Source organism: Sus scrofa, chromosome 14 (genome assembly GCF_054392235.1).
Source record: "Sus scrofa isolate SSC_HxYL_T2T_F1_AM1 chromosome 14, Sscrofa_HxYL_maternal_Yorkshire_Landrace_v2.0, whole genome shotgun sequence".
Lineage (NCBI taxonomy): Eukaryota > Metazoa > Chordata > Mammalia > Artiodactyla > Suidae > Sus > Sus scrofa.
The window spans coordinates 51640141-51652497 of NC_139396.1; the positions used below are offsets into that span (position 1 = coordinate 51640141).

The window sequence follows — 12357 nt, forward strand, 5'->3', positions numbered from 1 at the left end:
TTAGAGTAACTATTAGTAGTTACTCTAAACAAGGCATTTATAACCATCACAATTGTTATAATTATTCTTCAGAGAGTTCCCTTGTGGTGCATCGAGTTAAGGATCCCACATTGTCATTGCTGCTGTGGCATGGGTTTGAGCCCTTGCCAGGGAACTTCCATGTGCTGTGGGGCAGGGCCAAAGAAACAAAACGCAAAAAAACCATTATTCTTTAGGACAAGTCAGGTCATTTTTTTTTCTTACTGCAGGTCTTATTAATTGCTCAGGTCTTATTAATTGCTAATAACATTTATAATCATTAGTACAATTATTTTTAATACTCTCTTTAAAGTATAATGCTAGAATTGAAAGCACTCTTTTGAAAAGTCTGACGCCTTGTATTGAAACTTGTTCTAGAAATGTAGAAGAATTACAGCTAAAACTTACCAAGGCCAATGAAAATGCAAGTTTTCTGCAGAAAAGTATTGGAGAAGTAACTCTCAAAGCTGAACAAAGCCAACAGGAAGCAGCTAAAAAGCATGAGGAAGAAAAGAAAGAATTGCTGCAAAAATTGTCAGATCTGGTAAGGAGAGGCTCCGTGGGACCACTTGCTGGAAGGGGAGGCAAAGGGCAGGACTACTGTGGTTGAATGACTTACTCCTCACTCGGGGTTTGTGCAGGAAAAGAAGATGGAAATGAGCCACAACGAATGTCAGGATCTGAAAGCGAGGTATGAGGAAGCCAGTTCTGAGGCCAAGGCCAAGCATGAAGAAGTCCTGCAGAACCTCCAGAAGACGCTGTTGGACACGGAGGAGCGGCTGAAGGCCGCGCAGGAGGAGAACAGTGACTTGCTGCAGGAGATGGAGGAGCTGGAGAAGCAGGCTGGCAAAGCCAGAGTAGGTGGTGGGGGGACTGCACTGTTGTATTACAGCTTGCTCATGTTCCCCATCAGGGCTGTAGGGCTGCTTAGAAAGCAGCAGCACTGTGGGACAGCTTTTGCTGCCAGCCTTTACAAACATTGACCTGCCGAATGTGTAGTGGGACAGTGAATTACCTTTCCTGTGACTTCAAGTGTTTGTACAAGCCGCTGTTCCTCCTCAGGGATGGCGATAACTATAGGTCTTTCCCCTGAATGTACTGTGTAGCCACCCCTCCCATGGCGCTTGTTCCCCGGCTGTCATGTGGAGTCTTCTGCTGCTTGAGCTCTGTCTGCCTGTTTGTAGCAGACCATTTGTTGTGAGAAACCATGTTCCTCTAATCTTGGCCATCTTGCTGCCTTCTTGCACCAGGGGTAGGAGGGACATATTGTAAGAAGCAAGTGGGCAGGGAGTGGAGCCTGTTTGGAGGAACAGAGTTTTTATAGGAAAAATTAGAAGGGCTTTTATATGTCCCTAGGAAGATGCTATGAGCTTATTAACAAGGAAGCTGGATTTAAGGGCCATGGGAAAACATCCTATTGTTAAGTAGAGCAGAACATGATACACTGAATTTCATTTTATGTTGTCAGGATCTTACCAGTGTCCCAGTATGTTTTTTGACTCTGGTAACGTAATGAAATTCAGCCCTCTTTCTACTATTTAAATTGCCCAAAGAAAAGCAAATGATATATTGGTTGATATATTAAAATATATCAACAAACACAATACAGTTTAGTAGAAATAAAATGTAAGAGAGCGTATGTAGGACTTGAAACATTTAAACCTTATTAAGTGGAGCATGACATAATATATGTCATATGTAAGATGCCTAAATTTTCTGTCTTCTACTTACTGACCGTAAAGACTTTATCTTTTCCCTGTGAGGTAGCTCCAGTTTTATGAACCATTTAACACTGAATATAATTTCCAGAGTTTTTAATCTTTGTGGATCCCTTTACCTGGAGAGACTCCAGTTTTTTACTGTTTCCCTTAAAATGTTGCAGCCTGACCAAACCATAGCATTCTGGTAGTTTGTGTAAAGTCTTATTAATTTTGTTTATTGGTTTTTTTATTTTTTTTAATTTTTATTTATTTTTTTTTTTGTCTTTTGTCTTTTTGATTGTTGTTGTTGTTATTGTTGCTATTTCTTGGGCCGCTCCCGCGGCATATGGAGGTTCCCAGGCTAGGGGTTGAATCGGAGCTGTAGCCACCGGCCTACGCCAGAGCCACAGCAACGCGGGATCCGAGCCACGTCTGCAACCTACACCACAGCTCACGGCAACGCCGGATCGTTAACCCACTGAGCAAGGGCAGGGACCGAACCCGCAACCTCATGGTTCCTAGTCGGATTCGTTAACCACTGCGCCACGACGGGAACTCCTTTTTTTTTTTTTTTTTTTTTTTTTTGTCTTTTTGTCTTTTTTTGTCTTTTGTTGTTGTTGTTTTTATTCATTTTTTATAGTGATTTTTATTTTTTCTATCATAGCTGGTTTACAATGTTCTGTCAATTTTCCTTTTTTTGTCTTTTTTTGTCTTTTTAGGTCCGCACTTGCGGCATATAAAGGTTCTTAGGCTAGGGGTCTAATCAGGGGTACAGCTGCCAGCCTACACCACAGCCACAGCAATGCCAGATCTGAGCCATGTCTTTGACCTACACCACAGCTCACAACAACGCTGGATCCCAAACCCACTGAGCAAGGCCAGGGATCGAACCTGTACCCTCATGGTTCCTCGTTGGATTTGTTTCTGCTGACCATGACGGGAACTCCTTTTTGTTGTTGTTGTCGTTGTTGTTTTTTGTTTTCTTTTCTTCTGTCAGTTTTCTACTGTACAGCCAGGTGATCCAGTCACTCATACACATATACATTCTTTTTTTCTCACATTATCATGCTCCATCATAAGTGACTAAATATAATTCCTGGTGCTATATGGTAGGATCTCATTGCTTATCCATTCCAAAGGCAATAGCTTGCATCTATTAACTCCAAATTCCGAGTCCATCCCGCTCCCTCCCCCTTGGCAACCACAAGTCTGTCCTCCATGTCCATAATTTTCTTTTCTGTGAAAAGGTTCGTTTGTACTGTGTATTAGATTCCAGACATAAGTGATATCATTACGGTATTTGTCTCTCTCTTTCTGTCTTACTTCACTTAGTATGAGACTCTTTAGTTCTATCCATGTTGCTGCAAGGTTTTTCTTATCTTAAAAAAAATTTTTTTTATAGTACTTATGGCGTATGGAAGGCATAATTCCCAGGCTAAGGGTCAAATTAGAGCTTCAGCTGCCAGCCTACACCACAGCCACAGTAATGCCAGATCCAAGACTTGTTAGTGACCTATGCTGCAGCTTGCAGCAATGCCAGATCCTTAACCCACTGATCGAGGCCAGGGATTGAACCCAAATCCTCATGGATACTAGTTGCGTTCTTAACTGAATCACTGAGCCATGACAGGAACTCCTTTTTTTTTCAGTCTTTTTTTTTTTTTTTTTTTTTTTTTGTCTTTTTGTTGTTGTTGTTGTTGTTGTTGTTGTTGTTGTTGTTGTTGTTGCTATTTCTTGGGCCGCTCCCGCGGCATATGGAGGTTCCCAGGCTAGGGGTTGAATCAGAGCTGTAGCCACCGGCCTACGCCAGAGCCACAGCAACGCAGGATCCGAGCCGCGTCTGCAACCTACACCACAGCTCACGGCAACGCCGGATCGTTAACCCACTGAGCAAGGGCAGGGACCGAACCCGCAACCTCATGGTTCCTAGTCGGATTCGTTAACCACTGCGCCACGACGGGAACTCCGGTTTTTTTAAAATAAGGATCATTTGGTTAAAATGCCAGGATCGTTCCCTCTCCAAAGTTGTCTGGATATCTGATTTCTGGGGATTTCAACATTTGTCAGCGACAGGGGCTCACAGATTCTTTTGAGAATCTGATGAAACCTTAAGCTGTTTTCCCAGGAAATTTGATATATGCACTCAGCAGGCTTTGCATGAAAGTTGAGGAGGTTCATGGAGCCCACCACACTTCCACGTTCCCTAGTCTAAGAGCCAGTGAGTTATAGCTGTGCTGTCTAGTATAGCAGCCATTAGCCACTCATGGCCATTTTTGTTCTAAATTCATCTTCTCAGTGGCACTCACCACCCTCCAAGTGCACACCAGCCATACGTGTGGCTAGTGGCTACCATACTAGACAGTGCAAATCACATCCATTTACATCATTGCAGAAAGTTCTGGACAGGTGGTCAGATTATTTTATAAAGCAATACATTTTTTAAAGCCCATTCATTTTGATCCCCAAACCTAGCAGATTTGTCTGTAATTTTAATGTTATATATTGAGGCTAAATCAGTATCAGGCCAGGTCCTTTAGTAAGTAAAACTCTGCAGTTAGTTTTGAAAAGAAACCATCATCCTCCTCCCCATTTTTGGTTAAAATACACTCACTTTTTGTAGTGCTTTGGATTGTAAAATTCTTTTATGGGAGTTCCCATTGTGGCTCAGTGGAAACGAACCCGACTAGTATCCATGAGGATGTGAGTTTGATCCCAGGCCTCACTTAGTGAGTTAAGGATCTGGTGTTGCTGTGAGCTGTGTTAGAGGTCACAGACTCAGCTTGGATCCAGTGTGGCTGTGATTGTGGCTGTGGCTGTGGCTGTGGTGTGGTGTGGTCAGCAGCTGCAACTTTGATTCGACCCTAGCCTGGGAACTTCCATATGCTGCAGATGCAGACCCTAAAAAACAAACAAAAAACCCCCCCAAAAAACTTCTATTAATCCTTTCTACAGTAGAGATAATTGGAAAGGCAAGAAAGAATCTCATGCCTTGATGTCAAAGGACTGTTTGTATCCTCTGGGTAGCTATCAGAAATATTTCAAAAAAACCAATAGATCAGCATTTTGCCAAGCTGAACTTGCTTTGCATTCCCCTGTTAGCCAGGTAGTTTCTATTTATTGTAAAACATTTTTTAAGCTTTTTTGATTTAGGTTACATTAAGTTATTTGGGCTCACTTTCGTCTGCTTGATTTCATCATTTTTCCGTTCTTTCCACCTTTTTGTTTCTGTAGTCGCTAACTTACTTATTAACATCAGCCAAAAAAGAAATTGAACTAATATCAGAAGAGCTGAGGGGTCTGAAATCAGAGAAGCAGCTTCTTGCACAGGAGGGAAATGCTTTAAAGTTAGAAAAAGGTTCACTTTTGTCAAAGCTTTTAGAGGTGGAGGCCAAAATAACTTTACTTCAGGAAGACCAACAGAAGCTATGGTCAGTGAACGAAACTCTTAATTTAGAAAGGCAGAAAGCTGTGGAAGAAAAGCAAGATGTTGAAAAGCTTTATCAGCAGGAACAACTTGAGAAAGCAGCTTTGGCTGTGGAGAGAGAGAAACTGCTGAAAGAAATCAATATTGCACAGGAAGAACTCTTGAAGATAAATGTGGAAAATGACTCTTTGCAAGCTTCCAAAGCAAGCTTGCAGGCACTCACGGAGGAGTTCCAGATGAGCAGAGATATGTTGATTGCCGAGTCCAAGAAGAATCGGGAAGAAAAAGACCACCTGGGGGATCACATCAAGAAGCTTGTGACCGAAAACCTTGCATTGGCTAAAGATAAAGATGAAATTATTCAGAAGCTTAAGAGCTCTTACGAGGAGCTAGTCAAAGATCAGAAAACCCTGGTGCAGGAGATTGAAGATCTCACCACTGAGAAAAAGTCGGTTTTAGAGAAGCAGTCCAGTCTCGAAAACGTGTGCATAGCTTTAAAGGTCGAGAGAGACCATCTTCTTCAAAACAGCAAAGACCTGCAGTTGGAAAAGGACATGCTGCTTCAGGGGCAGGAGAAGCTGAACACCAGCCTGGAGGGCGCCCTCCAGGTCAAACATCTGCTCAGCGCGGAAGCCAGTGGGCTTCGAGCACAGCTGGATGAGGCCAGCAGAGCCCTGAGGAAGGCCGAGTTGGAGACTCTGCAACTCCAGGCCACAAACACGAACCTCAGCAAGCTGCTGGAGGAGATCAAGACGAGTCGGGAGATCACCGACTCCGAGTGCATCCAGCTTCTGCACGAGAAAGAAACCCTGGCCTCGTCTGAGAGAAGGCTCTTGGCTGAAAAAGAAGAACTTCTCACTGAAAACAGACTCATCACTGAGAAATTCAACAAGTGCTCGGAAGAGGCAGCCCACATCGAGATGAGCCTGAACGAGAAGATCTCATACCTAACTTCTGAGAAGGAGCTGGTTTGCCAGAAAATCACCAAGCTCAAAAAGCAGCACGATAGTCTCTTGAAAGAAAAATCTGTCCTGGAGATGCAGAATGGAGATCTGCTTGCAGAAAGAGAGAATTCCATCAAAGCCATAGGAGACCTTAAAAAGAAGTACGACCAAGAGTCCACAAACAGAAGAATCATTGTGCACGAGAAGATGAAACTGCTCGGCAATCTCGATGCTCTGAAGAAAGAGCTTCAGGAGAGGAAAAAGGAAAACCAGGAACTCGCAGCCACCAAGTGTGATCTCTCTTTGATGCTGAAAGAGGCTCAAAATGCCAGAAAGACTCTAGAAAAAGAACACACCAACACTCTGCAAGCAAAGGAGAGCTTGCATACTGAACTGAAGGCATGCTCTTCTGAAAAGAATATCTTGCTGAGGGACAGGTTGAACCTGCAGGAGGAGTGTCAGAAGTTAAATGAGAAGATGCAGACTATGCAGCAGTCCCTCCTCCTGGAGAAAGAAGCCAGAACCCAAGACAAAGACTCCTCCCTGTATGAGAACAACAAGCTCCATGGGAGGCTGGCACTCCTGGAGCAGGAGATGGAGGAGCTGAGAGCATGCTCTAAGGAGCTCCAGTCCGAAAATGTGGTCCTCATCCAAGACAAGACCAAATCAGAGCAAAAGGTGGTGGAGATCCTTAAGGAAAAGGAACTCCTGAGCGCAGAGGCGGCTCGACTTGCCGCCAAGATAGAGACTCTGAAGAGCGACTTTGCCGCCTTGTCCAAGTCCAAGTTGGAGCTGCAGGAGCTGCACAGCTACCTCACCAAGATGCTGGACGACCTGAGGCTGAGCCACGAGGTGACCCTAGCCGAGCAGGCCAAGGCTGTGCAGGATAACAAGAACCTCCTGGCCGAGAAGAGGGAGATGATGCTGAAAAAGGAGGAGCTCCTAAAGGAAAAGGAGAAGCTGGCCGAGAGCTACTTCATCCTTCAGAAAGAGATCAGCCAGTTGGCCAAAACCAACAGCCATATCTCAGCCAACCTCCTAGAGTCGCAAAACGAAAACCGTATTTTGAGGAAAGACAAGAGCAAGCTCACTCTTAAAATTAGGGAGCTCGAGACCCTGCACTCCTTTACGGTAAAGGGGGAGGTTCAAGTATTGAGCACCTGAACTAACACTGTGCACTAACCCTGTAGTGGCCCAGGGACCCATCTTCGTTTCCACAGGAGACCCACCCCATCTAATCCTGAGCTGACATTTCTCAAGCCATTTGTCACCACCTGAAAGGGCAACCCTTTACTGAATGTCTCATTGCAGTCGTCTCTATTAGAAAAAATTGCAAACTGAATGGAAAGGGTAGATTTTTTTTTAATCGAGGGAGACTTTTTCAGGAAAAAGGCAGCCATGGTTCTTAAAGGCTTAAGAACAGTAGTAAAATGGGCACATGTTAAAACAGTATCTTCTATGTGGCTTTTAACTGTTTCATGGTGTCTATTCATTTGGAGCTGGAAGAGGCCAGGGAAATCGCCATAGCTAGTAGCAGGGAAGGGCTAAAGGCAGAGTTCCCATAAGCTTTATTAGACCATGTGAAACTGTAAGCAGGTGCTTTTGAACAAAGATTTTAGTGCGCCTTTTGACTTTTTTCAATATCTTAACAGCTAAGGATTTGTTTCCCCTATGCATGTTATCTTTTTTTTTCTTTCACGAAACGCTTATATCTATCACCTGCAGCTTCTCGTAGAGCTTGTCATTCAGCGCTTCTCGCCAAACACTTGAGTCTTGCACTGTAATTGCCCAAATAATTTTTTATTTTTATTTGAGAAGTTCCCAACCTAAATTCCAAGTGATTGCTAAAAGCCCTGAATTTGAAATAGCAAGAGTAGTATTTTAAACTACAACAGTAAATATGATGAAGGGAAAATTTGGCTAGCTAAGGATGTTACTCTTTATTATCACCAAACATTTCACTCAAATTCCACTGAGAAAGATGAGCACCCCTGACAGTGGAACTTGGAACTTAGAAGATGTAGGCTGAGAGAGGTCTGAAAATATGCACATTGCATATTGCAATTGGCTTGTTGAAAAATGGCACACAAAGAGTCCATCCCTTTGTTCTGCTTCAGAGTAAAGACCTCTGATGTTTTTGTCTGTCTTGGCATTGGATTGGTGACCAGCTCACTTCACTGTCTCCATGTCATTCTCTCCCCCACACAGACCCTGTGCTTGGTCTGAGCAGCAGGGCCTGGGCATTAGTTCCCCCTCGGGTGGGTGAGGGTGCCCTAATTTCTCACGGTGCTTTCTCATATTCAGGCTGCTCAAACAGCAGAAGATGCCATGCAGATCATGGAACAGATGACCAAAGAGAAGACTGAAACCCTGGCCTCCTTGGAGGATTCCAAGCAAACAAATGAAAAACTGCAGAATGAAGTAATCAGATTTAAATGGCTTTTTGTACAAAGGACAGCTTATCGACTTCATGGAATGTTTGATCACTAACTCAGGATTGTTTATTTTTTGAAGCATGGCCTCACACAGGTTTGATCTATGTTAGCGGAGTCGCGTGTACACCAGAACCATGATTATATTAAATAAAGTGTATCACTTCATTACTTACTTAGTAGGATCAACCTTTAAAAAAGAAGGGGCAGACCCTGATGGCGTGGCTTTCTGTGATCATTGTTCAGCGACAGAACTAATGAGAGGAGGTACCGATAACATTCTCCAGCTTTTTTTTTTTTTTTTTTATCTTAAATTACATATATATATATATATATATATATATTTTTTTTTTTTTTTTTCCCTTAACCATCTCTCAGCCTTGAGCCACCGAATTCTGTCCCTCAGGCCTGAATTTGACATAGGCCTTCTCTTGGCCTAATTGAGTACGGGTTCCCTCTTGTCTCATTTGAATCGGTCACTTCTGGGTCTCGGACAAATTTGTGGTGTCAAGATAATTTTGATCTTGTCCAAAAGTAGCCTTTCCCGTTCTGCGCCCTTCTTTGATTCCACCTCTCACCCCCACCCTCCCAACCCGTACCAACCCTTTCTTTCTTTGGAAAGCTGTTACGTAAATCCTAAGCAGATTGCTTCGCCAAAATAGCCATGTGAAGTTCCATAGAACTTTAGATGCTTTTTAAAGTGATAGGTAAGATGTTAAAGAATTTAAAAGCAAGAGAAGATCTGGAGAGCCACACTGAATAGCTACTGTAAAGGTCAGGCCTTCTCCTATGGAAGGTCAAGGTTGAAATCCATAAAGACATGTACATTTTGAGATAATCAAAGGGTAAATAAAACTTGACACAGGAAGCAGTTACATGTATGGGACAGTACAGTCCTAGGAAAAGACTTAAGCTGAAAATACAAAAGCAGTAAAAGTTACAGATGATCAAAATTAGAAGCTAAAGTAAATGAGAAGATTTGAGGGAATGTCTCTAACATCTGAAGATAGACTGAGGGAGACCGTGTGCTCCCATACCACACCCTGCCAGAATACAGACTGGGCGAATCAGTTTTTGGACCCACTGTGATATTTCAGGGGTTTTAGGGGTTTTTTTCCCCCCTTGAATCTTGAATGTTAGAAAGCATTAAAAGAAGATGATGGTGTTAAAACTAGCAAGACACTCTCTAGGACTCTGGTGGCATGTGACATAGCAGAAGTACCTCTGGCCATCTGAGATAATTAGATGAGTCCTAGAAAGCCAGCCTGGTACCAGGAGCACAGCCTGTGTGATGCACCGCCCCTAACGAGGCTCCCCATCCCTGGGGGGTGTGCACTTAGAGCTCCAGCCATCTGCCAGAGCCTGTGGAAGGTCACATCCCTACTCATTCTGGTAATGTGTCTGGCTCTCTCACCAGGGCCTGGGCACTAAGCTGGCTGTGTCCTCCTCGGACAGGTGATGGGGCAGAAATGTGAGCGAGTGCTTCCTCAGTCTCACCACGTGGCTTTTTGAAGCTCAGATGAATAACTCAATCTTTTCCCATCTACCTATACCCCAGTAATTTTTGTAATGCTGATTCTATAAATTTGTTACTGACATTGAAAAATAGCATATCCTAAATTACTAACCTGTGGGAAGGAAAGGGGTTTGTTTTCACGACCAAGAATTATTCCTTGCTGATGTCATGTCTTTGCCATTTGCTTCTCATTTTTTAAAAGACGGATCATACAACAAATAGCAAGTTCAGTGATAAATGTTGAGAATTGTACACAAGATGAAAATTTTTGCTTTAATTTATGTAGCAATTTAGTTTGTTATTTTGGCCAAGTGTACAGGAGATATCTGACTGAATGTAAGGGGGAGTTGCAGTTTATAAATAGAGTTGATCACTTGTAGTCTTTTCAGCCTAGGAGGTCTTTTTTAAAGTGACTAATTTCACCTATCTGTCTAATGCACATTTTCATGAATGATTTGTCTATCCACTCATGTGATTGGAAAATGAAATAATTTCATCAAGTTTTTTCTCTTGGTCTTTAAGTTGGATACACTTAAAGAAAACAACTTGAAAAATGTAGAAGAGCTGAACAAATCAAAAGAACTGCTGACTGTAGAAAATCAAAAAATGGAAGAATTCAGGAAAGAAATGTAAGTTTACCTCCTCTGAAACTGTGGAACTTATTTAAAATTGCAAAAGTGAAAACAATGTCACTTCTTTTTACAGTACCTGACAAGTATATAAACTAGTAGTCTCCCCCCCCCCCCAGTGCTCTTGGAGACCTGAGAAGTCATCCTTATAACCATGGTTAAGTTGGAACTATAGCAAAGTTACAGGATCAAAGTGAAATGTGTGCTGGCTGATGAGTTAGGACATTTGATATTCAAATGTGACTTATAAAGCCTTACGAAAGTACAAGTGGAATCGGAGTTTTTAAAAGCATTTATGCTTACATGGTATTAATCTCAACCTTAGGAACAGTCAGACCCTCTATTAATAAATCCTTCAGAACTCTAGAGGGAAGGAGTCCCCACTGTGGGGCAGTGGGTTAAGAATCCAACTGCTGTGGCTCAGGTTGCTGCGGAGGCTCAGGTTCGATTCCTGGCCCAGCACAGTGGGTTAAAGGATCCAGCGTTGCTGTAGCTGCCACGTAGGTCACAGCTGTGGCTCAAGTCATAGCTGCAGCTCAGATTCAATCCCTGGCCCTAGAACTTCCATATGCCCTGGGTGCAGCAATGAAAAAAAAAGAACCACCACCACCAAAAACAAAAAACTATAGGGGAAAAAAAAGCTTGCACTTTGGAGATTATCAACAATCTTGATTTTAAGAATAATCAAATCGTCTGCATGGAAATTAAATGAGCCCAGGAGTCCCACTGTGGCTTAGCAGTTATGAACTCTTCTGGTATCCATGAGGATTTGGGTTCAATCCCTATTTTCGATCAGTGGGTTAAGGATCCGGTGTTGCCGTGAGCTGTGGTGGAGATTGCAGATTGGGCTGTGGCGTAGGCTGGCAGCTGTAGCTCTGATTCAACACCTAGCCTGAGAACTTCCATATGTTGCAGGTGCAGCCCTTAAAAAAAAAGAAAAGAAAGAAAAAAAAAATGAGCAGAGTTCTGGAAGACTCTTTCCAACCAAGATTTACTCATCAATTTGCTACCTAGATTTCAGGTAGACAGGCTGCCTAGGTTTTCTTTGTCAACACCACCGTTTTCAAGTTTGGTTCTTATCATTATTGCAAGTGGTTATTTATCTGACATTATGAATGGTAGTTACACAGTAGGTTTCATTTTGCTTACCTATTCTGAAAACTGCACTGTATCAACTGTGTGAACCTAAAGATGGAAAGCCAGTTAGTCTGGAGAACATTTGAGTTCGTCCTTTGCGCTAGGTACAGGTAAACTAGGAAGGATACAAAGATGAATTTCACGTGGACTCTGCCCTTCAAGGGTTTATATTATTTGTCTCCAGTTTTGCACAAATTAACGAGATTCAGATACAAACAAAGGCATCTGTTCCAAATTGCCATTCCCAAGTCACCACCCTCTGTACTGTTCGTTGATCAATCTTGGATTTAATTAGTATATGATGTCTCATACTTCTGAGAGTCCCTAAAAGTCCTCCTGGAAATAATCTCATCTGAGAGGATGGACAACTCACGAGGTTGACAACCCATCCTTCCCTCAGCCTAAGTTTTAGGCTCCCAGCAATTCCATTTACACAGATGTATACATTTATAGTTGCGACGATGGTCCCCAGAAGCTTGAATCTCCCGTCTGCTTGGAGCCAAATGGCACAAGTAGAAACAGTCCCTGTGATGGGAAAAACAAGTTGAAATTGGCTC

At 42.8% G+C, this 12357-nt stretch overlaps 1 protein-coding gene across 19 annotated transcripts in view; it reads left to right on the top strand.

Annotated features, from left to right (window-relative positions):
- CLIP1 (CAP-Gly domain containing linker protein 1) overlaps nt 1–12357 on the top strand; it is a 147537-nt gene that overhangs the window by 96136 nt on the left and 39044 nt on the right. For 16 of the 19 annotated variants that reach the window (XM_021072961.2, XM_084996038.1, XM_084996042.1 and 13 more), the window contains 4 exons: nt 397–562; nt 660–875; nt 8391–8507; nt 10557–10663. In XM_021072961.2, the coding sequence (XP_020928620.1) occupies nt 397–562; nt 660–875; nt 8391–8507; nt 10557–10663 (606 nt within the window). Of the gene's footprint in view, nt 1–396; nt 563–659; nt 2240–3648; nt 7218–8390; nt 8508–10556; nt 10664–12357 lie in introns of those variants that run through there. The other 3 variants (XM_084996045.1, XR_014827225.1, XR_014827226.1) reach the window with 3 other exon arrangements.